This window comes from Lissotriton vulgaris, chromosome 6 (genome assembly GCF_964263255.1).
Source record: "Lissotriton vulgaris chromosome 6, aLisVul1.2, whole genome shotgun sequence".
Taxonomy (NCBI): domain Eukaryota; kingdom Metazoa; phylum Chordata; class Amphibia; order Caudata; family Salamandridae; genus Lissotriton; species Lissotriton vulgaris.
In genome coordinates this window covers 1,101,595,221-1,101,617,423 of record NC_141694.1, presented here as the reverse complement: position 1 = coordinate 1,101,617,423, position 22,203 = coordinate 1,101,595,221, and the positions used below count along the sequence as shown (strand labels likewise).

At 48.7% G+C, this 22,203-nt stretch overlaps 1 protein-coding gene and 1 pseudogene across 3 annotated transcripts in view; both read left to right on the top strand.

Moving 5' to 3' along the window:
• The first annotated feature begins 13,864 nt into the window (after window positions 1-13,864).
• PHACTR2 (phosphatase and actin regulator 2) overlaps window positions 13,865-22,203 on the top strand; it is a 553,469-nt gene continuing 545,130 nt past the window's right edge. For all 3 annotated transcript variants that reach the window (XM_086927168.1, XM_086927167.1, XM_086927166.1), the window contains exon 1: window positions 13,865-14,299. In XM_086927168.1, coding sequence (XP_086783294.1) covers window positions 14,242-14,299 — 58 coding nt within the window. In that variant the 5' untranslated portion in view covers window positions 13,865-14,241. The remainder of the gene's footprint in view (window positions 14,300-22,203) is intronic.
• On the top strand, window positions 21,720-22,110 carry LOC147708483 (large ribosomal subunit protein uL29 pseudogene; annotated as a pseudogene).

Here is a 22,203-nt window from a genome sequence, read left to right as displayed (position 1 = left end):
GGGGGGCCGATTTGGGTGGTTTCCGCGTTGTTCAATGCGGCCAGTGGGTGTCTGAGTGGCCATTCTGGAGGTAAATGGGTGTCCATTACCTCCTTCTTATCAATGGAAGAGGTGTCACTCCCTTTCTCTCGCTGGGCCGGCCCATTATTGTATGTATATTGAGCGGTGCAGGGGCACAAAAGTGGCCTCACTTGTTTTCAGGTGTTTTACCGTGGATTTTTTTTTAAACCCCCCACCCCTTTTTTTAGGTTTCGACTGGGGAACGGAGCTTTTAGCTCCGCCCCCAGAGAAATCTGTAGTTTCCAGTATGGGTGCCTTGAATACGCCCCTCTGTTTCATTGGCTAGCTCCATAAATGGAGGCTAGCCATTGGAACAGAGAGGCGTCCGTCATGGCCGGACCAGATTCGGGGGCGTTCCAGAGAATTTTTGGCTTTTGGCTACGTCATGCTACGTCAGCCAAAAGCCGGGAACGCCCCCGAATCTGGTCCGGCCGGGCCGTGCTTGCTGCTGTCGTGCCTTCCTCCGTGTCCCTCCTCCCGCCGTCCCCCCTCCCCCCTGTCCTGTGCACGTTTCCCGCCTCCCTCCCGCCGTCCGTGTCCTCTCCCGCCCCCCTCCCGCCGTTCGTGTCCTCTCCCGCCCCCCTCGTCCTCTCCCGCCCCCCTCCCGCCGTTTGTGTCCTCTCCCGCCCCCCTCGTCCTGCGACCGTGGCTTCGACCCATGATTAAACTAGCGCATGTGATAGGTTGCCAAACAAAGTATACATTGTCCTTTAAAAGCAGTTCTTCTAACTTTCCAAAGAATGCGTCTATTTTTGTTGTTGTTTCTTTGCTTCAGTGCTACGAGGCTTCGACGACGAGAGCACTTGAAACACAAACATCACGTGACGTCAAAGTGAACTTTTTTTTCTGCATTTACATTTATATAGCGCTTGCTACCCCTAATGAGACGTTGCAGCTCTACCCGCGACACATTTTGTGAAGCCAGATCCACTTAATACAAGCATTTAAAATCGGGTACACTGCGTGCTGCAGGCAGGGGCTGGCATTGGTATTTTAGAGAATAAACCGCGAGACTTGAGTGGGACTAGGGGCATGCCACGCCCCGCAGCATCTGCGGGCATCTCATACCAGAGGCTGTCGAGGTGTTCATTGTTAACACTCGGATCCCAAACTCGCGGGCGAGTGGATCGGTAACCTACGGACGAGGATATACGGGGCAAAGGTGAAAACATCGACCAAAGTAAGAAGGTGAGATTCACGGATCGGAAACTAAGTATGAGTTCTGTTACAACAAGGCGTGTAAAATCTGGTACACTGCGTGCTGCAGGCAGGGGCTGGCATTGGTATTTTAGAGAATAAACCGCGAGACTTGAGTGGGACTAGGGGCATGCCACGCCCCGCAGCATCTGCGGGCATCTCATACCAGAGGCTGTCGAGGTGTTCATTGTTAACACTCGGATCCCAAACTCACGGGCGAGTGGATCGGTAACCTACGGACGAGGATATACGGGGCAAAGGTGAAAACATCGACCAAAGTAAGAAGGTGAGATTCACGGATCGGAAACTAAGTATGAGTTCTGTTACAACAAGGCGTGTAAAATAGGGTACACTGCGCGCTGCAGGCAGGGGCTGGCATTGGTATTTTAGAGAATAAACCGCGAGACTTGAGTGGGACTAGGGGCATGCCACGCCCGCAGCATCTGCGGGCATCTCATACCAGAGGCTGTCGAGGTGTTCATTGTTAACACTCGGATCCCAAACTCGCGGGCGAGTGGATCGGTAACCTACGGACGAGGATATACGGGGAAAAGGTGAAAACATCGACCAAAGTAAGAAGGTGAGTTTCACGGATCGGAAACTAAGTATGAGTTCTGTTACAACAAGGCGTGTAGGAGAAACTAGGAGTAAACTAGATCTAAAGAAAGAAAAAGAAGTGAAATGGTGAAAAGATGTGAAAGAGGATTGGGTAAGAGAAATAAATAAGTATGGAAGAAAAGGAAACACGAGGGAGGCAAGAGGAGAGGAAAGAGTTAAAGGAGAGAAGTAATCATGTTAGAGAAAAGAAGTAAAAAGAAAACAACAAAGAAAAAAGACATTAAAGCGTCGGCAAAAAAGTAGAGTGCCGAAGGGTAGCTGATTGTTTTACCTCAATGGACAGAAGGCCTTATTACAGAAAACAATGAAGGATGGATGGGTGATCTGTTGTTGGAGCCTAAACAGAAAAGCACAGAGAGTGACAGTAAGGCAAATGATAAAATGCAGTCGCTTATGAGTGTTCCCAAAGTTACACCACGGTGCCAGTGACCTGTCAGGCGACCTTGAGGGATCATGCGGGCCACTGGCGCCTCTGGGTGTCAAACTGGCGGCGACCCGCAACACCATTTCTTTAGGCGGTGCCGTCTCAAGTGAGACGGGCCTCCACTCAGCTGTCGCATCTGAAGCCTGTTGGCTGTCAGTGAAATGAAGCAACGGGCTGCATTTTACGGCGTTATGTGCTTTTGTGTAGCACTCCCAACATTTCAGAGCCGCCTGCGGAGGTGAAAAGGGTACTGGTAAGATCATGTGATAAAGTAGTCTGTGCTAATTAGAGCGCTACAAAATAGCAGGACGGCTGTCAAATGCTGTAACATAAATGACATATTCCTAACACGTGGAGGTGGGAGAACGAGGGCTTATCAGTGAAGGGTGTTCTTTGTTGCTCTAGATACACGCGTGTGTGTTTATATGTGTAAAGCCTCTATTAGTGATTAATTAGCGAACTTCGTATTGGAAATATTACACATTCAATGCAAACGCACCCTCGGTTTTCAGAAACCACGTTTCATCATCAAAACCCGGCCGCAGCGTAGCCTCGCTTGCATCCCCCCTCCTTTAAAACTACTCAGTCTTGTACTAGGTAACTTGCTGCAATAAGTGCTTTGCCTTTTCTCTGTGGTGCCTCGGCCCTTGCATTATTCAGTGCCTTGAAGGCTGCACGGGGAGCGCTATTACCTCTATGGGATGACAGCACACTCGGCTCACACCATTCCTGTCTGGCACAGGGCGACGTGTTCTACTAAGATCTTTGCCTCTTCCGCTGGGTAATCACTTATCCCCTGTGCATCTCCTGCGTGGGGCGAGGTCACTTTCTGCAGTAGGGGTGTTGTCTGTTTTCTGGGGAGGCCCCAAGTACAGAGCACACTTCTATTGTATACACACCCTGGTGCGCACGCACACACTACTCCCCTTTCTTCTTTCGTCAATAAGTATCTGTCATGCGGTCACTTTCTGCAGTTGGACTGTTGTCTCTTTTCTGGGGATGCCCCAAGTACAGAGGGCACTTCTATTACACACAGGCACGCGCGCCCACCCTGCTCCCCTCGCTTCATGCTCCATTAAGTGTCTGGCACGAGGCCACTTGTTGCTTTAGGAGTGTTCTCTCTTCCTTGGGGTGACTGGAGTGTTGCGTCTTCCCCGCGCCCTCTGCACTGCTGAGTCTGGGGTCAGGTCACAACCTTCACAGGAGCGCATGGGCAAAATGACTGCGTCACAACCTTCACAAGAGCGTGGGGGGGGGCAAGATGACTGCGTCACAACCTTCACAGGAGCACCTTGAGTGCAAGATGAATGCATCACAACCTTCACAGGAGCGCGTGGGCAAAATGACTGCGTCACAACCTTCACAGGTGCCCCTTGGGGTACTGTACGGCTTCTGCCAAATGAACTACTGGTACCATACTTTTTCAAAACACAGCCCCAGAGGTTTCTCACTCCCAGGGCGTGAAACAATGCCCCAAGAATCCGAGGCTGTATTTCTGCATTAGGGGTATGCTGAAGCAGAAAGTGGTGAAAAGGAACTAGACAGTGGGGTCAAGATCATGCGAACAAGGTTCATATCATTATTGGTGAAAGCCAAGCCCTCATCATATAAGTAGTCCCATCACCATGAGGGCGAAATGCCGCATGTGGAAATGCGAAAAGAATGTCTAGAATTAGCGTAAATTACGGTAAATCGCATGCGCATTACCTATTCAAGTAGTTTAGCAATTAAGTGATTCAAAAAGACAATGAAAGAGTTGTGGGAAGGAAGTCTAGTGGGTACATTGAAAATGGAATGTTCTTCAACGACTGAAGCACATCTTCAGCCTGTAATGTGGTAATAGGATTATTTCTCCTCGTTTTTTAGGTTTCGGCTGCAAAAAGCTGCGCAAGCAGCTTTTGCGCAGGAGAAATCTATTGAGTTACAGTATGTGGCTCTGGAATCCGCCCTCTGTTTCATTGGCTAGCTCCATAAATGGAGGATAGCCATTGGAACAGAGAGGCGTCCGTCATGGCCGGACCAGATTCGGGGGCATTCCCGAGAATTTTTGGCTTTTGGCTACGTCATGCTACGTCAGCCAAAAGCCGGGAACGCCCCCGAATCTGGTGCGGCTTGGCCGTGCTTGCTGCTGTCCTGCCTTCCTCCGTGTCCATCCTCCCGCCGTCTCCCCTCCCCTCGCTGTCCTGTGCACGTTTCCCGCCTCCCTCCCGCCGTCCGTGTCCTCTCCCGCCCCCCTCATCCTCTCCCGCCCCCTCCTGCCGTCCGTGTCCTCTCCCGCCGTTCGTGTCCTCTCCCTCCCCCCTCGTCCTCTCTCGCCTCCCTCCCGCCGTCCGTGTCCTCTTCCGCCGTTCGTGTCCTCTCCCGCCCCCCGTGTCCTCTCCCGCCGTCCGTGTCCTCTCCCTGCCCCCCCCCCGTGTCGTCGTAGGTGCTTGTTTAGAAAATGGGGTGAGTCGAGTTGAAATGCATATGGTGAGATTCCGGTAGCGTGAAAAGGGATCCTCTCTGTGGTACAGTCAATGAGTTTTGATAAAGACGCGGGGGGTGTTAAATTCCTGATGTTTTTGGGAATGGGTTACTGTGGGGGGCATCCCTGTTACCTTAAAAGTAATCCGTAGAAACTCTGTATCCATTTCGTCCGGGTTTCGCAATGGTGAGGGGTTGATGGCACTCTTTGGTCTTGTAAAGCCGATCAAAGGGAACTTGTGTGATCGCTGGTCTGAATTTTGTGGACATGAAGAACCGCCCTCCGGTAGCACGTTTTTTTTTAGTTTGACCGAGCATCTCAGCCCCTTCCGGTACGGACGGAACACTTTATTTAGCACAGGAAGGGGCTCAATGCTTTCTTCCGTTGGTTCTAGGACGGGTGGGTATTATGTGAATAGTAGGTTTGAAAATGATTATGGTCGAGAAATTCGCGTTTTAATTGAGTTAGGGATGCCGCCATCATTGTGCGCGTCGGCCTGTCCAAGAATAGTTTATGGCCGGTGGAGCCTTTTAATCGTAGGCGCTGGAGACGGTAAATGCTGGCACGCATCTTGTGGTGAGTTAGACAGTAATTAAGTTTGCAGTTAGCTCCTGCGAGATGCCCTTAATAGTGGAGCACAGCTGCCCGCCCCGCGTGTGTGCGTGAGTGTGTGTTTGGGAGGTGCCGTTTCCCACAGCTCTGATCTAATTCAGACGAAACTGATTGCAATGTCCGTCTGTCTGTGTGCCTGCGGTGATCGGCTGTCTGCCTGCCTGCAGTGTCCGTGGTCCGTCTGTCTGTGTGTGTGCCTGCAGTGTCCGTCTGTCTGTGTGCGTGCAGTGTCAGCCTGTCTGTGTGTCTGCAGTGTCCGAGGTCCGTCTGTCTTTCTGTGTGCCTCCAGTGTCCGTCTATCTGTGTGCCTGCAGTCTCTGTCTGTCTGTGTGCCTGCAGTGTCTAAGGTCCGTCTTTCTGTGTGCGTGCTGCAATGTCAGCCAGTCTGTTCGTTCCCCCAGCAAAAAAAAGTGAGCAACCACTGTCAAGGCAACCACAGTGTCATGGAGCAGCCCCTCTCCTATCTGTTCCTTCCTTCAACAAATCTCGCACAGGGTGAAACGCCGAAGATGCGCCACTCCGTGCCAGCAGGAATAAGAGGACTTTGGAAACAGCAAAAAAAACTGGAGCACATTAAAACTTGGCTGCGCAGCCATGTAAGAGGCAGGGCATGTCTGCGCTTGTGCAAAGTAGTATATTATAACCAGCCACGTAAGAGGGACGATTTGCGCTTGTGCAGAGTCCACATCTCCAGACCTCACACGCGTCACCCAGCATCACAGGCACTGGTCCCGCTCGAACCCGCGCCATCTTAAACCTTTGCACCTAGGGTCTCCGTACAAACCAGAGCGCTCCACAGCCCGGGAATGAAGTGCTGTGTAAATGTCACAGTGCAGTACATGGTATAGGCCAATTCTACTACAGTACCTGCTTCAGTGCACACTTGCACTGAGAGCAACTGCTGTGCTGTGACAGCTGTGTGGGCGGATGGCTGTGAGAGCTGTGTGGGCTGTGAGAGCTGTGTGGGCTATGAGAGCTGTGAGAGCTGTGTGGGCTGTGTGGGCTGTGAGGGATGTGAGAGCTGTGTGGCCTGTGGGAGCTGTGTGGGCTGTGAGAGCTGTGAGGGCTGTGAGAGCTGTGTGGGCTGTGAGAGCTGTGTGGGCTGTGAGAGCTGTGAGAGCTGTGTGGGCTGTGAGAGCTGTGTGGGCTGTGAGGGCTGTGAGAGCTGTGTGGGCTGTGAAGGCTGTGAGAGCTGTGTGGCCTGTGAGAGCTGTGTGGCCTGTGTGGCATGTGAGAGCTGTGTGGGCTGTGAGGGCTGTGTGAGCTGTGTGGGCTGTGTGGGCTGTGAGAGCTGTGTGGGCTGTGAGAGTTGTGTGGGCTGAGAGAGCTGTGTGAGCTGTGTGGGCTGAGAGAGCTGCGTGGGCTGTGTGGGCTGAGAGAGCTGTGTGGGCTGTGAGAGCTGTTGGCAATGTAAATAACAATGCCATTTATTTATAAGTAAAAAAAAAAAAAGAAATGTCATGAGCAATGCAAATAACTAACTTTTCCAAAGGCGAAACCATTGCATTGTAAATGCTTGTTAATACAATTTCACTGAAGCAGTGTTTTGCAAGGCAATATGCAAATGTGGGCCACTTTTTTTAGCCTGCCCGGGCCGATTTTAAATCCCAATCCAACCCTGCCCTCTACCTCTAGATTGCAGATTACTCATGTGAAAATCTTGAATGAGACTCCCACTTGCACAGGGCTTCAAGAGGCAGAGTTTCGGAAAAGCTTGATGTAATGCAAGTGAAAGGGGAAGGCTCCCCCGCCCCGTCCCCCGCACTCCGGGGCGGCGCCAGTTCTTTTACCAACATTTGCGCCCGGAGCCAGGCTGTTTAGGGTCCGCCGCTGCCACCCTCCCTCCAGCGCCGAGGGCCGCAGGGCCAGCAGCGAGGGGCATGTGCCCGCTGCCTGCTGCTGCAGTCCCGTCCCCTCGCGCACGGCTCACAGGCATGTAGCGGCGGCAGAGCCGAGCAGGAACTGCCTGTTGCGCCTACAGGAGGGAGGAGCCGCCACAGCCACCCCCGACTTTCAAAGCCAGCGTTAGAGCGAGGGGAACCAGACCCGCACCTCCCCCCGCCCGGGAAATGGTAGTGCCGGAAGGGCTGCCCGACTCGGAGTCCGGCAGAACCACACCATGAGCCTGGGAGCCGCCGGGAAACTTGGTGCCGGAGATGGGCCAGACTTCTGTCTCCACCCTGTCCCAGCCCCAGGAGCGCCAAGAAGGAAGCGGTGAGTGCAGGCCGACTGGGCACTTGTGTGTTTATGTGTCCCCCCGCCCCTAGTGTAGAGCAGGTACTCTCGGAGAAGCCGGTTTGCATTTTGTGTGGATTTTGGATTGACAGTCTCTGAGGGGGATTCAGAGTGTGCATTTTACTCTTTTCCTGTCACTGGCGGGGTTGGTGTTTACAAGGCTGTCTGTGACAAGCATCGTCTGCCTCTGCTGAAAGTTTTGGGGAGTGAGTGGGACTCTCGGAGTGTACAGGGCATAAATGAACCCGGAAACCCTTGCAAACTTCGATTTGGGACTGCACACGAAAAGTGTATCGTGTATTTTCTCAGTGAAACGTAAGCAGCGCCTTTCCGCTCTACGTGGCTTTTAGGGGCTCTCTTCCTTGCTGTTTTCACCTTTCATGCTTATGGGATTTATTACAGAATTGCATAAACGGTCTTGGTTCGACCATCTCACTTTTCTTTTATGTTATGTCGACCAACGCTTTTCCATTTTCAGAAACTGATGGAAATGTGCGTCGGTGGGGTGTACAATTTTAGTATTTTTGTTTGCACCTTTAGAAAATACCCTGTGCTTTTCCTGGCTTACCCTTCCTACCAATATGATTGCAGCGGCACAGTTTGTGATCGGCGTTGACTCTTCCACCCCAGAGTTACACTCTGGAATATTGTGAGAATGATAATGCTGCCTAACTGTAAATCTCAGGCACGTAAAGATGTAATTTAGAGAATGGTCATCTGATGTGACCTACTAGAAGGGAGTGGCGTTGTCCCCTTTGAGAGCACAGACCTGTTTTGACAGCATCACTGCACACTGCCGGGACTGGGCTGTGCTCCCTTGAGAGAAGAGGTGGGCGCTGCAAACCACTTAAGAGCTTTTGACAGATCACTGAAGTGCTTTCAAAGAAGAAAGCGCATTCAACACAAACGAAAGGATGTAAACAGTGGTCGCATGCGACTAATGAGCATCAATTATTTATTAGAGTGCTGGAAAGATGCCTTTTCGCCTGTGTAATTGTTTCACTAAGATACAACAGCCAGGGGACCCAATTTCCAGTCTTGTGTACTTATTTGTGAAACCAATGCATTCTGGTAGTTGCAGTATTAGTTCCCTGACCAATGCCAAACAGTTATGCACCTTAATACAAAATGCATGTATTATCCATTTTTAGTAAGGTAACGCCCATTCAGACCAAAACACATTTTTTTTAACAACCCTACTACAAAATCACGACTAATCAATCTATAATCTACCATCAAATTGTATCCTAAATCATCATGGTATTTTGAAATTTGACCTCACATACAAAAGAGGTTCAGAGACTTCTAACTTCATTCTCCAGAAGAAAATCTGTAACGGGTATGACTACTACAGAGCAACTTTTCGGCAGTCACATTGATCAATGCTATAGATTACTTTAGATATTCAAAAAGTTTTTCTCGTGTTTATGTAGTTCTCAGAGTTGTTTCTGCAATAAACAGATGGCTGTGCAATCAATTACACAGGTAAACTTCTTATTTTGTGAATTTGGGATTCCACTGTTATTGTGATTCTAACCGCTTGATTGCCAGGCAACATAGCACCTCATTCTGCAGTATTATCTCTCACATTTACTGCTCTTAATTTATTTTTGGTAATACTTACTTTCAGAAATCGTACAAAGGATCGTCATAGGTATCAGCAGGTTAATCTAACAAGGCTTCATGTCGTCTTTATTAATATGTAAAACATTTATCTGACGATTCAAGAATATCAGCAACTGGCACTAAGTTAGTGCTCATTTGTTGATTCACGCTGCTTTAGGTTCTCTACACTAGTTATTCACTTACCTTATTGTGAAGGGTCTCACCTAACAAGTGGCGGGTTAATAACCAATTTAGAGCAAAGCAGCTGACATCACACGCTTTTTTTTTTTACTATATATACACAGAGGAGAGGTTCCCTGTCAGACTTTCACTGATGCAGACAAAATAGAGAAGGGCGTGCACTGCTTTAAAATTATGGTATTCCTTCTCACCAATAAACACAGAATTCTGTAGAAGATGGTAGACTCTTTGCTCGACATTATTGGAAATCTGATGTGGTGCATAGACACTTAAAATATATTTCTTATTTATCTGAAATGACACCATAAGTAGAGGAGCCTCTGTAGAGAGTCATCTCGAATTAGTAACTGCAAGTTAAAGAAAAATCTTGGAATCTGGGCCCGTTACTAGGTGGACCATTGCTGCCGAAGCCTCAGTTATCTCAGTGCAAGGCCATTGGTCATAGTTTAATTGGCAGTTGAACAATTTTTATATTCATTATTTTGTCTCAAGTTTAAAATGTTTATTGTTCCTCTTTCCAACTATAAATTCGTCAATAAGTATCTGTCATGTGGTCACTTTCTGCAGTTGGACTGTTGTCTCTTTTCTGGGGATGCCCCAAGTACAGAGGGCACTTCTATTACACACAGGCACGCGCGCCCACCCTGCTCCCCTCGCTTCATGCTCCATTAAGTGTCTGGCACGAGGCCACTTGTTGCTTTAGGAGTGTTCTCTCTTCCTTGGGGTGACTGGAGTGTTGCGTCTTCCCCGCGCCCTCTGCACTGCTGAGTCTGGGGTCAGGTCACAACCTTCACAGGAGCGCATGGGCAAAATGACTGCGTCACAACCTTCACAAGAGCGTGGGGGGGGGCAAGATGACTGCGTCACAACCTTCACAGGAGCACCTTGAGTGCAAGATGAATGCATCACAACCTTCACAGGAGCGCGTGGGCAAAATGACTGCGTCACAACCTTCACAGGTGCCCCTTGGGGTACTGTACGGCTTCTGCCAAATGAACTACTGGTACCATACTTTTTCAAAACACAGCCCCAGAGGTTTCTCACTCCCAGGGCGTGAAACAATGCCCCAAGAATCCGAGGCTGTATTTCTGCATTAGGGGTATGCTGAAGCAGAAAGTGGTGAAAAGGAACTAGACAGTGGGGTCAAGATCATGCGAACAAGGTTCATATCATTATTGGTGAAAGCCAAGCCCTCATCATATAAGTAGTCCCATCACCATGAGGGCGAAATGCCGCATGTGGAAATGCGAAAAGAATGTCTAGAATTAGCGTAAATTACGGTAAATCGCATGCGCATTACCTATTCAAGTAGTTTAGCAATTAAGTGATTCAAAAAGACAATGAAAGAGTTGTGGGAAGGAAGTCTAGTGGGTACATTGAAAATGGAATGTTCTTCAACGACTGAAGCACATCTTCAGCCTGTAATGTGGTAATAGGATTATTTCTCCTCGTTTTTTAGGTTTCGGCTGCAAAAAGCTGCGCAAGCAGCTTTTGCGCAGGAGAAATCTATTGAGTTACAGTATGTGGCTCTGGAATCCGCCCTCTGTTTCATTGGCTAGCTCCATAAATGGAGGATAGCCATTGGAACAGAGAGGCGTCCGTCATGGCCGGACCAGATTCGGGGGCATTCCCGAGAATTTTTGGCTTTTGGCTACGTCATGCTACGTCAGCCAAAAGCCGGGAACGCCCCCGAATCTGGTGCGGCTTGGCCGTGCTTGCTGCTGTCCTGCCTTCCTCCGTGTCCATCCTCCCGCCGTCTCCCCTCCCCTCGCTGTCCTGTGCACGTTTCCCGCCTCCCTCCCGCCGTCCGTGTCCTCTCCCGCCCCCCTCATCCTCTCCCGCCCCCTCCTGCCGTCCGTGTCCTCTCCCGCCGTTCGTGTCCTCTCCCTCCCCCCTCGTCCTCTCTCGCCTCCCTCCCGCCGTCCGTGTCCTCTTCCGCCGTTCGTGTCCTCTCCCGCCCCCCGTGTCCTCTCCCGCCGTCCGTGTCCTCTCCCTGCCCCCCCCCCGTGTCGTCGTAGGTGCTTGTTTAGAAAATGGGGTGAGTCGAGTTGAAATGCATATGGTGAGATTCCGGTAGCGTGAAAAGGGATCCTCTCTGTGGTACAGTCAATGAGTTTTGATAAAGACGCGGGGGGTGTTAAATTCCTGATGTTTTTGGGAATGGGTTACTGTGGGGGGCATCCCTGTTACCTTAAAAGTAATCCGTAGAAACTCTGTATCCATTTCGTCCGGGTTTCGCAATGGTGAGGGGTTGATGGCACTCTTTGGTCTTGTAAAGCCGATCAAAGGGAACTTGTGTGATCGCTGGTCTGAATTTTGTGGACATGAAGAACCGCCCTCCGGTAGCACGTTTTTTTTTAGTTTGACCGAGCATCTCAGCCCCTTCCGGTACGGACGGAACACTTTATTTAGCACAGGAAGGGGCTCAATGCTTTCTTCCGTTGGTTCTAGGACGGGTGGGTATTATGTGAATAGTAGGTTTGAAAATGATTATGGTCGAGAAATTCGCGTTTTAATTGAGTTAGGGATGCCGCCATCATTGTGCGCGTCGGCCTGTCCAAGAATAGTTTATGGCCGGTGGAGCCTTTTAATCGTAGGCGCTGGAGACGGTAAATGCTGGCACGCATCTTGTGGTGAGTTAGACAGTAATTAAGTTTGCAGTTAGCTCCTGCGAGATGCCCTTAATAGTGGAGCACAGCTGCCCGCACCGCGTGTGTGCGTGAGTGTGTGTTTGGGAGGTGCCGTTTCCCACAGCTCTGATCTAATTCAGACGAAACTGATTGCAATGTCCGTCTGTCTGTGTGCCTGCGGTGATCGGCTGTCTGCCTGCCTGCAGTGTCCGTGGTCCGTCTGTCTGTGTGTGTGCCTGCAGTGTCCGTCTGTCTGTGTGCGTGCAGTGTCAGCCTGTCTGTGTGTCTGCAGTGTCCGAGGTCCGTCTGTCTTTCTGTGTGCCTCCAGTGTCCGTCTATCTGTGTGCCTGCAGTCTCTGTCTGTCTGTGTGCCTGCAGTGTCTAAGGTCCGTCTTTCTGTGTGCGTGCTGCAATGTCAGCCAGTCTGTTCGTTCCCCCAGCAAAAAAAAGTGAGCAACCACTGTCAAGGCAACCACAGTGTCATGGAGCAGCCCCTCTCCTATCTGTTCCTTCCTTCAACAAATCTCGCACAGGGTGAAACGCCGAAGATGCGCCACTCCGTGCCAGCAGGAATAAGAGGACTTTGGAAACAGCAAAAAAAACTGGAGCACATTAAAACTTGGCTGCGCAGCCATGTAAGAGGCAGGGCATGTCTGCGCTTGTGCAAAGTAGTATATTATAACCAGCCACGTAAGAGGGACGATTTGCGCTTGTGCAGAGTCCACATCTCCAGACCTCACACGCGTCACCCAGCATCACAGGCACTGGTCCCGCTCGAACCCGCGCCATCTTAAACCTTTGCACCTAGGGTCTCCGTACAAACCAGAGCGCTCCACAGCCCGGGAATGAAGTGCTGTGTAAATGTCACAGTGCAGTACATGGTATAGGCCAATTCTACTACAGTACCTGCTTCAGTGCACACTTGCACTGAGAGCAACTGCTGTGCTGTGACAGCTGTGTGGGCGGATGGCTGTGAGAGCTGTGTGGGCTGTGAGAGCTGTGTGGGCTATGAGAGCTGTGAGAGCTGTGTGGGCTGTGTGGGCTGTGAGGGATGTGAGAGCTGTGTGGCCTGTGGGAGCTGTGTGGGCTGTGAGAGCTGTGAGGGCTGTGAGAGCTGTGTGGGCTGTGAGAGCTGTGTGGGCTGTGAGAGCTGTGAGAGCTGTGTGGGCTGTGAGAGCTGTGTGGGCTGTGAGGGCTGTGAGAGCTGTGTGGGCTGTGAAGGCTGTGAGAGCTGTGTGGCCTGTGAGAGCTGTGTGGCCTGTGTGGCATGTGAGAGCTGTGTGGGCTGTGAGGGCTGTGTGAGCTGTGTGGGCTGTGTGGGCTGTGAGAGCTGTGTGGGCTGTGAGAGTTGTGTGGGCTGAGAGAGCTGTGTGAGCTGTGTGGGCTGAGAGAGCTGCGTGGGCTGTGTGGGCTGAGAGAGCTGTGTGGGCTGTGAGAGCTGTTGGCAATGTAAATAACAATGCCATTTATTTATAAGTAAAAAAAAAAAAAGAAATGTCATGAGCAATGCAAATAACTAACTTTTCCAAAGGCGAAACCATTGCATTGTAAATGCTTGTTAATACAATTTCACTGAAGCAGTGTTTTGCAAGGCAATATGCAAATGTGGGCCACTTTTTTTAGCCTGCCCGGGCCGATTTTAAATCCCAATCCAACCCTGCCCTCTACCTCTAGATTGCAGATTACTCATGTGAAAATCTTGAATGAGACTCCCACTTGCACAGGGCTTCAAGAGGCAGAGTTTCGGAAAAGCTTGATGTAATGCAAGTGAAAGGGGAAGGCTCCCCCGCCCCGTCCCCCGCACTCCGGGGCGGCGCCAGTTCTTTTACCAACATTTGCGCCCGGAGCCAGGCTGTTTAGGGTCCGCCGCTGCCACCCTCCCTCCAGCGCCGAGGGCCGCAGGGCCAGCAGCGAGGGGCATGTGCCCGCTGCCTGCTGCTGCAGTCCCGTCCCCTCGCGCACGGCTCACAGGCATGTAGCGGCGGCAGAGCCGAGCAGGAACTGCCTGTTGCGCCTACAGGAGGGAGGAGCCGCCACAGCCACCCCCGACTTTCAAAGCCAGCGTTAGAGCGAGGGGAACCAGACCCGCACCTCCCCCCGCCCGGGAAATGGTAGTGCCGGAAGGGCTGCCCGACTCGGAGTCCGGCAGAACCACACCATGAGCCTGGGAGCCGCCGGGAAACTTGGTGCCGGAGATGGGCCAGACTTCTGTCTCCACCCTGTCCCAGCCCCAGGAGCGCCAAGAAGGAAGCGGTGAGTGCAGGCCGACTGGGCACTTGTGTGTTTATGTGTCCCCCCGCCCCTAGTGTAGAGCAGGTACTCTCGGAGAAGCCGGTTTGCATTTTGTGTGGATTTTGGATTGACAGTCTCTGAGGGGGATTCAGAGTGTGCATTTTACTCTTTTCCTGTCACTGGCGGGGTTGGTGTTTACAAGGCTGTCTGTGACAAGCATCGTCTGCCTCTGCTGAAAGTTTTGGGGAGTGAGTGGGACTCTCGGAGTGTACAGGGCATAAATGAACCCGGAAACCCTTGCAAACTTCGATTTGGGACTGCACACGAAAAGTGTATCGTGTATTTTCTCAGTGAAACGTAAGCAGCGCCTTTCCGCTCTACGTGGCTTTTAGGGGCTCTCTTCCTTGCTGTTTTCACCTTTCATGCTTATGGGATTTATTACAGAATTGCATAAACGGTCTTGGTTCGACCATCTCACTTTTCTTTTATGTTATGTCGACCAACGCTTTTCCATTTTCAGAAACTGATGGAAATGTGCGTCGGTGGGGTGTACAATTTTAGTATTTTTGTTTGCACCTTTAGAAAATACCCTGTGCTTTTCCTGGCTTACCCTTCCTACCAATATGATTGCAGCGGCACAGTTTGTGATCGGCGTTGACTCTTCCACCCCAGAGTTACACTCTGGAATATTGTGAGAATGATAATGCTGCCTAACTGTAAATCTCAGGCACGTAAAGATGTAATTTAGAGAATGGTCATCTGATGTGACCTACTAGAAGGGAGTGGCGTTGTCCCCTTTGAGAGCACAGACCTGTTTTGACAGCATCACTGCACACTGCCGGGACTGGGCTGTGCTCCCTTGAGAGAAGAGGTGGGCGCTGCAAACCACTTAAGAGCTTTTGACAGATCACTGAAGTGCTTTCAAAGAAGAAAGCGCATTCAACACAAACGAAAGGATGTAAACAGTGGTCGCATGCGACTAATGAGCATCAATTATTTATTAGAGTGCTGGAAAGATGCCTTTTCGCCTGTGTAATTGTTTCACTAAGATACAACAGCCAGGGGACCCAATTTCCAGTCTTGTGTACTTATTTGTGAAACCAATGCATTCTGGTAGTTGCAGTATTAGTTCCCTGACCAATGCCAAACAGTTATGCACCTTAATACAAAATGCATGTATTATCCATTTTTAGTAAGGTAACGCCCATTCAGACCAAAACACATTTTTTTTAACAACCCTACTACAAAATCACGACTAATCAATCTATAATCTACCATCAAATTGTATCCTAAATCATCATGGTATTTTGAAATTTGACCTCACATACAAAAGAGGTTCAGAGACTTCTAACTTCATTCTCCAGAAGAAAATCTGTAACGGGTATGACTACTACAGAGCAACTTTTCGGCAGTCACATTGATCAATGCTATAGATTACTTTAGATATTCAAAAAGTTTTTCTCGTGTTTATGTAGTTCTCAGAGTTGTTTCTGCAATAAACAGATGGCTGTGCAATCAATTACACAGGTAAACTTCTTATTTTGTGAATTTGGGATTCCACTGTTATTGTGATTCTAACCGCTTGATTGCCAGGCAACATAGCACCTCATTCTGCAGTATTATCTCTCACATTTACTGCTCTTAATTTATTTTTGGTAATACTTACTTTCAGAAATCGTACAAAGGATCGTCATAGGTATCAGCAGGTTAATCTAACAAGGCTTCATGTCGTCTTTATTAATATGTAAAACATTTATCTGACGATTCAAGAATATCAGCAACTGGCACTAAGTTAGTGCTCATTTGTTGATTCACGCTGCTTTAGGTTCTCTACACTAGTTATTCACTTACCTTATTGTGAAGGGTCTCACCTAACAAGTGGCGGGTTAATAACCAATTTAGAGCAAAGCAGCTGACATCACACGCTTTTTTTTTTTACTATATATACACAGAGGAGAGGTTCCCTGTCAGACTTTCACTGATGCAGACAAAATAGAGAAGGGCGTGCACTGCTTTAAAATTATGGTATTCCTTCTCACCAATAAACACAGAATTCTGTAGAAGATGGTAGACTCTTTGCTCGACATTATTGGAAATCTGATGTGGTGCATAGACACTTAAAATATATTTCTTATTTATCTGAAATGACACCATAAGTAGAGGAGCCTCTGTAGAGAGTCATCTCGAATTAGTAACTGCAAGTTAAAGAAAAATCTTGGAATCTGGGCCCGTTACTAGGTGGACCATTGCTGCCGAAGCCTCAGTTATCTCAGTGCAAGGCCATTGGTCATAGTTTAATTGGCAGTTGAACAATTTTTATATTCATTATTTTGTCTCAAGTTTAAAATGTTTATTGTTCCTCTTTCCAACTATAAATTAAAAAAATAGAATAAATGAAGTGCTAGCTAAGAGCAGGTGTCAATCAAAGGTGACACACTATAATTCACAGTGGCATATCATTTATTCGTGCAGACAATATCCTGCCTGTAGTGTCAGTTAGTTCTGCTTATGGGTCAATTGAGGTCAAAAGTATCCCTATCAACAGGTCCACACTCCCAGTCCTACCTCCCGCTTCATGAGTTCTGTACCTTGAACATTAGATGGGAGGGTAGGAGAGGTTTTTTATGTATACACTCCATTCTAACATGACATTTGCTACTTTATGATCGTATGGACCAATTTAATTCTTATCTTTTCGCCTTTGCCCATTCTTCAGTATCTTTAGTCCATCCCGCAATTGGTGGGGGTACTTGGCTCAGTCAGTGTAAATTTATTCTAATTTTAGCCAACAACAGAGTGAGAGCTGATGATTTTTTCGCTTCTTAATTTTGATTTTAAAAGGAGATATGGCCAACAAACATGCACTCTTAGAAAATTAGTCAGTTGTTCTGTCATTTAAATATCTGTCTGACATCACTGACCAATATGACGTATGCAGGTGACCCCCGTCATATGGAAGAATGTCACCCTCCTCATATTATATTTTGGGCGTTTGCCTAGCCTTGAAGGTATATCCAGTGGAACGTAATGGGTGTAATGTGTTTGTGAAGGAATTTGTTTCAAGCAGTGTTTAGAATTGCTGGTTTGATTTCTTAATGTGCAGTAGGACTAACTCTTTGTGTTCCTCTGTGTAGTCCTATCCCAATTTGCTTCTCACCAACATTAAATATACTTTTCTAAGGCAGGTACTTGCATAGTGTCTGATACTCTTGTAATTGATTGTCCATTTGGACATTGTCAAATATAGCATGTTGCAGGTGTGTTTGATGGCTGTGGAACCTGCAGATAAGTGTGCCACAGTCGATGAAAACCTTGGGTATTTTGCTGTATTATGGAAATTGTCCCTGTTCCACCTAAAACAACATTCTAAAAGCCTTCAGGTGTCAAAAAAGTGTTTGTTTATGGGTCTCCCATCATTGTGCATCCATCCCCTACCTATCTCGACAAAGCCTTGTTAGTTTCTGAGGGTCATTAGCAGTCTATTAGGGAAAGTCAAGTAAACCCTGTATATTCTAGGGAAGTAGGACCCTTTATAAGCTGAACAGGAAAATCTTTGAACATATACACTGCCAATTTTTTATGGGACAGTGGAGCTCCACCTCTCAGATAATCTGCATGTTAGAAGGCTTGCAATAAAGTGATGACTAGTGAAAAAAAAAAAAAATGAAGCACCTATGTGGAGCCGGGAAAGGAGTTGTCCTTGCGAATAGATGAGGCAATATGACTCTGAAGATAAGATCGAACCAGCATTTCAAATGACAGTTAATAAATAAGGACTGACTGAAAAAGGATTGATATCAGTAAATTGGAATAATCACGAAGGTTTACTAAAATGCAATTCAGAAGGCAAAAATATAGTCAGTCCAAATAAGTTAGTTAGGACATGGAAATAAATTGCCATGTAGGCTCTGAGCATTTAAAATACAGGCAGCATTGAGTAAAATCTAAAAAATAGACTAAGCCAAAAGTGTGCAGTAAATCAATAGAGAAAGCGGTGACATTCCTAGTTGAGACTCAAAGAAGTCCATCTCACTCCCAAAATTCTAGCCTTTTGTAATAAATGTTAGAATGTAGAGCAATATAAATCGCAGTCAGCATGAGATGAGCAAATGTAACAGTACATTGTCAAATCGCAGAACCGCATTATTTTTTTTGGAGGGGGGGATATTTTAGCTTTTTTCATGCCATAACGTACATAGCAAACAAAGCACATGTGGCCCACCCACAACAATCCCTCCATTCCCACACTGCCAAACCCGACCTTCTTCCTCCTCCCCCAGATGATCCAGTTGGGGATTATGCACACTAGTGACCCCAGTGCGTGGGTCGCTCGTCTTCACGTTCCAGCACCCAGTGGGGGAGGGAGTCAATGTGGCGCTTCATCTGCCGGAACATTAGCTGCCTTCTCCTGCAGTCCATGATACACACTCTCCATGGTCCCCACACCATGTCGAATTGTTTGAGGCAGCCATGACTTTCGTATACCACTCTCCCGCCTCCATACACCTGTTCTTCCCCCTCACCACATGATTCTCGTTGGCACCTGTGCCTGCCTCCAAATTCTGACTAGATCCCTTTTGTGCCACAGGAAAACCCAGAGTACAAAAGAGCAGTGTCTTTTGGGGAATGCCAATGTATTTGGGTATACCTCAGGCTCTCCCCTGGACCCCTGTCCCCGTAAGGTGCTTAAAACCTGCCGGGAAGCTGTTATTCCCTATCTTATGGAGGTCATGAACCTTGCCATTTCCCAGGGAGCTTTTCCCTCTGTATGAAAGACAGCGATTGTGAAGCCTTTATTAAAGAAACCCTCCCTTGATCCGGGCGAGTTGAAACATTTTCGACCCATTTCCCTACTGCCTGCCCCTGCTAAGATGCTGGAGGCTCATTTAAATCGCCATCTCAGCACCTACTTAAAAGACCATTATCTTCTTGACAGATCGCAACATGGCTTCAGGAGATATCATAGTACGGAGACTGCCCTTACGGCAGTCTTTTATAACATCCGTACCCAGGTTGATTCTGGCCGTACTACTCTCCTGATTCTGCTGGACTTTACCGCGGCCTTCGACACACTGTCTCCCCATATACTGGTTTCCAGATTGGGAGAGATAGGTGTCGAGGGTCCGGCCTTGAGTCTCCTTGCCTCCTTCCGGTGTGACAAGGAACAGAGAGTGAAGATGGGCCAGTTTCTTTCTCCCCCCCCCCCAAACCTTTGCACTGTGGGGTCCCTCAGGGCTCCTCCTTAAGCCCTACGCTTTTTAGCATTTATGTGGCCCCCCTTGCAAGTGTGGTGAGATCTTTCGGGCTATTGGTGTTGTCCTATGCGAATGACACCCAAATTATGGTTTCTATCACACATACGGTAAGGGACTGTGCCCTCAACTTCAGGAATTGTACGGAGGCTGTCTCTCAGTGGATGGTAGAGAACTTCCTGAAGTTAAATGGAGAGAAGACAGAGGTCCTGATCTTTAGGAAGGATCAGGAAATCTGGTCGAGTGAGTGGTGGCCCTCCGTGCTCGGGAATTTTCCTCGTCTAGACACCCATGGGAAAAACCTGGGTGTGCTAGTGGACACTGCCCTCTCTTTAGATCTTCAGGTAAACAGGATGGTCTCTACCTGCTTCGGTATCATCTCCCACTATCTATCCACCCGATGCACGTAAGCAGGCCACTGTGGCATTAGTGTCCTTTAGACTGGACTATTGCAATGCCCTTTATATGGGCATTAACAAGGGCCTTATACACCGGCTCCAGTTGGCACTAAACGCGGCAGCAAGATTAGTACTGAATCTCCCGAGATACAGTTCTGCCAAGGCCGCGCTTAGGAGCCTCCATTGGCTTCCGATGGATCGCAGGATTACTTTTAAAATCCTATGTCTGACCCATGAAGCCCTCTACAATGCTGGCGCAGAAAACATCAAGTCGCTTGTCCAGCATTATGCCCCCAGCAGACCCCTTCGATCCGCTCACAAAAAAGTACTCGTGGTCCCTAAGCGGCAGAGGGCCAGATGGGGGGGGGGTAGAGCCTTCTCCACGGTTGCGCCCAAATTGGGGCACTCTCGCCCTGTAGAGATCTCTGGCCAGGCCTCTCTCTCCTTTTATTTCGCAAGGCCTTAAAAACCTGTCTCTTTCCCTTACATTCCTTCTTTAGCTCTATTCCTTTCCGTGTTCCGTTCCTTTCTCCGCACCAGCGTCTTGATGCCCTTGGGCTAAGTCTGCGCTTAACAAGATTACATTCATTCATTCACACCCAGTATGATCAATTGGCGTGTTTTGGGTAGGTCCACTCACAGTTTCTGCGATTATCTCCTCCCATTAGGTCCTCACCTCTGGGCAGTTCAAAGCGTGTGTAAGAAGTAGCCGTCATCTGTCTTGCAATGAAGGCAGGTGGGGCTGTGAGCTCTTCCCATCTTATACACCCGGGATCCATTGTAGGAGGCCCTGTGGAGTATATTGAACTGAATCAACCGCAAGCATGCTCAATAGCAACCTCTCTGGGATGCATTAGGATGCCTCCTAGTCTAAGTCCTTTAGGGATCCCACATCAGCCTCCCCTTTACTCTGAGTTTCCCCAAGTTATCAGGTGTATTAAGTATGGTTTGATACAGTTGGGATATAGCTTTGATGGGCAGCACGCCCCAGAGAACCCACGAGGCTACTGGGCTGTGTTCCAGAAGGTCTGTTCCCAGGATCCCCTCTGCTCTCAAGGCATGCAGTAATTGCGTGTATTTAAACTGTTGGGTGGGTGCCAGAGCATATTCCTGATGTAGTGTCTCAAACAGCTTGATGTCCCCCCTCCCTATCCAGCCCATCCCCCATCTTGTCACTCCCGATCCATTCCCAACATTGAAAGCCTATGAACTTACTTGTCTCTGTCAGCAGGGTACCCTTGCATAGTGGGTCTGCCAGGGTGATTTTCCTTTTCCATCCCAGGGCCGCAGTGGTCTCATCCCAGGACCTTAAAGTAACCTGAGTTGGCTGAGGCAGGCATCTCCTCGCCTATCTTCTGTAGACCTAATGAAGGAATGCTCGTTGTCGCATTGCTGCTCTCTCGATCCTATAGGCCGGTTCGGCATGCGAACTGTGCCCCCACTCATTAATAACAATATAAGTGTGGCGCCCTGTTGTATGTCCGGATGCCTGGCAGTGCCAATCTCCCATTGTAGACTGTCCTCTACAACTTCGGTAGAGCCATTCTTGGGGTACCCCATCCCAGAAAAATGTGCAGCGCGTGTAATCAAGTTGTTTGAAATATTTCATGGGTATCTGGAACGGGGTGTTCTGTAGTACATGGATCAGCTTTGCCTATTATCTTTAGGGGTAGTTTACAGTACAGCATTATTAAACGTCCTATATTACCCCATCCTCCTACATGAATACTAATAAGTAAGTACACCTCTGACCTAATGTCATCGGAGGTGTCGGAACAAATCTGGTTTCCGGTGGCGGCTCGCAGCAAATATGGCAAAAATCAAGGCCCGTGATCTGCGTGGTAAGAAGAAGGAAGACCTTCTGAAGCAGCTTGATGACCTCCAGGTCGAATTGTCGCAGCTCCGGGTTGCTAAAGTGACTGGTGGAGCTGCATTCAAGCTGTCCAAGATCCAGGTTGTCCGAAATTCCATTGCCAGAGTCCTCACAATCATCAACCAGACACAGAAGGAAAACCTGCGAAAATTTTACAAAGACAAATGGTACAAGCCCCTTGATTTGAGGCCCAGGAAGACTCGTGGTTTGCGCCGCAGACTCAACAAATACGAAGAGGGGTTGAAGACCAGCAAACAAGTCCGAAAAGAACGTCTATACCCAACGCGCAAGTTTGCTGTGAAAGCTTAAATGTGTTGTACAAAATAAAAGCTATATGGTTGGTTACATAAACAATGAAAAGACTTAAGAATGAACAGCCTACAGTGAGCAAGCCACACAAGC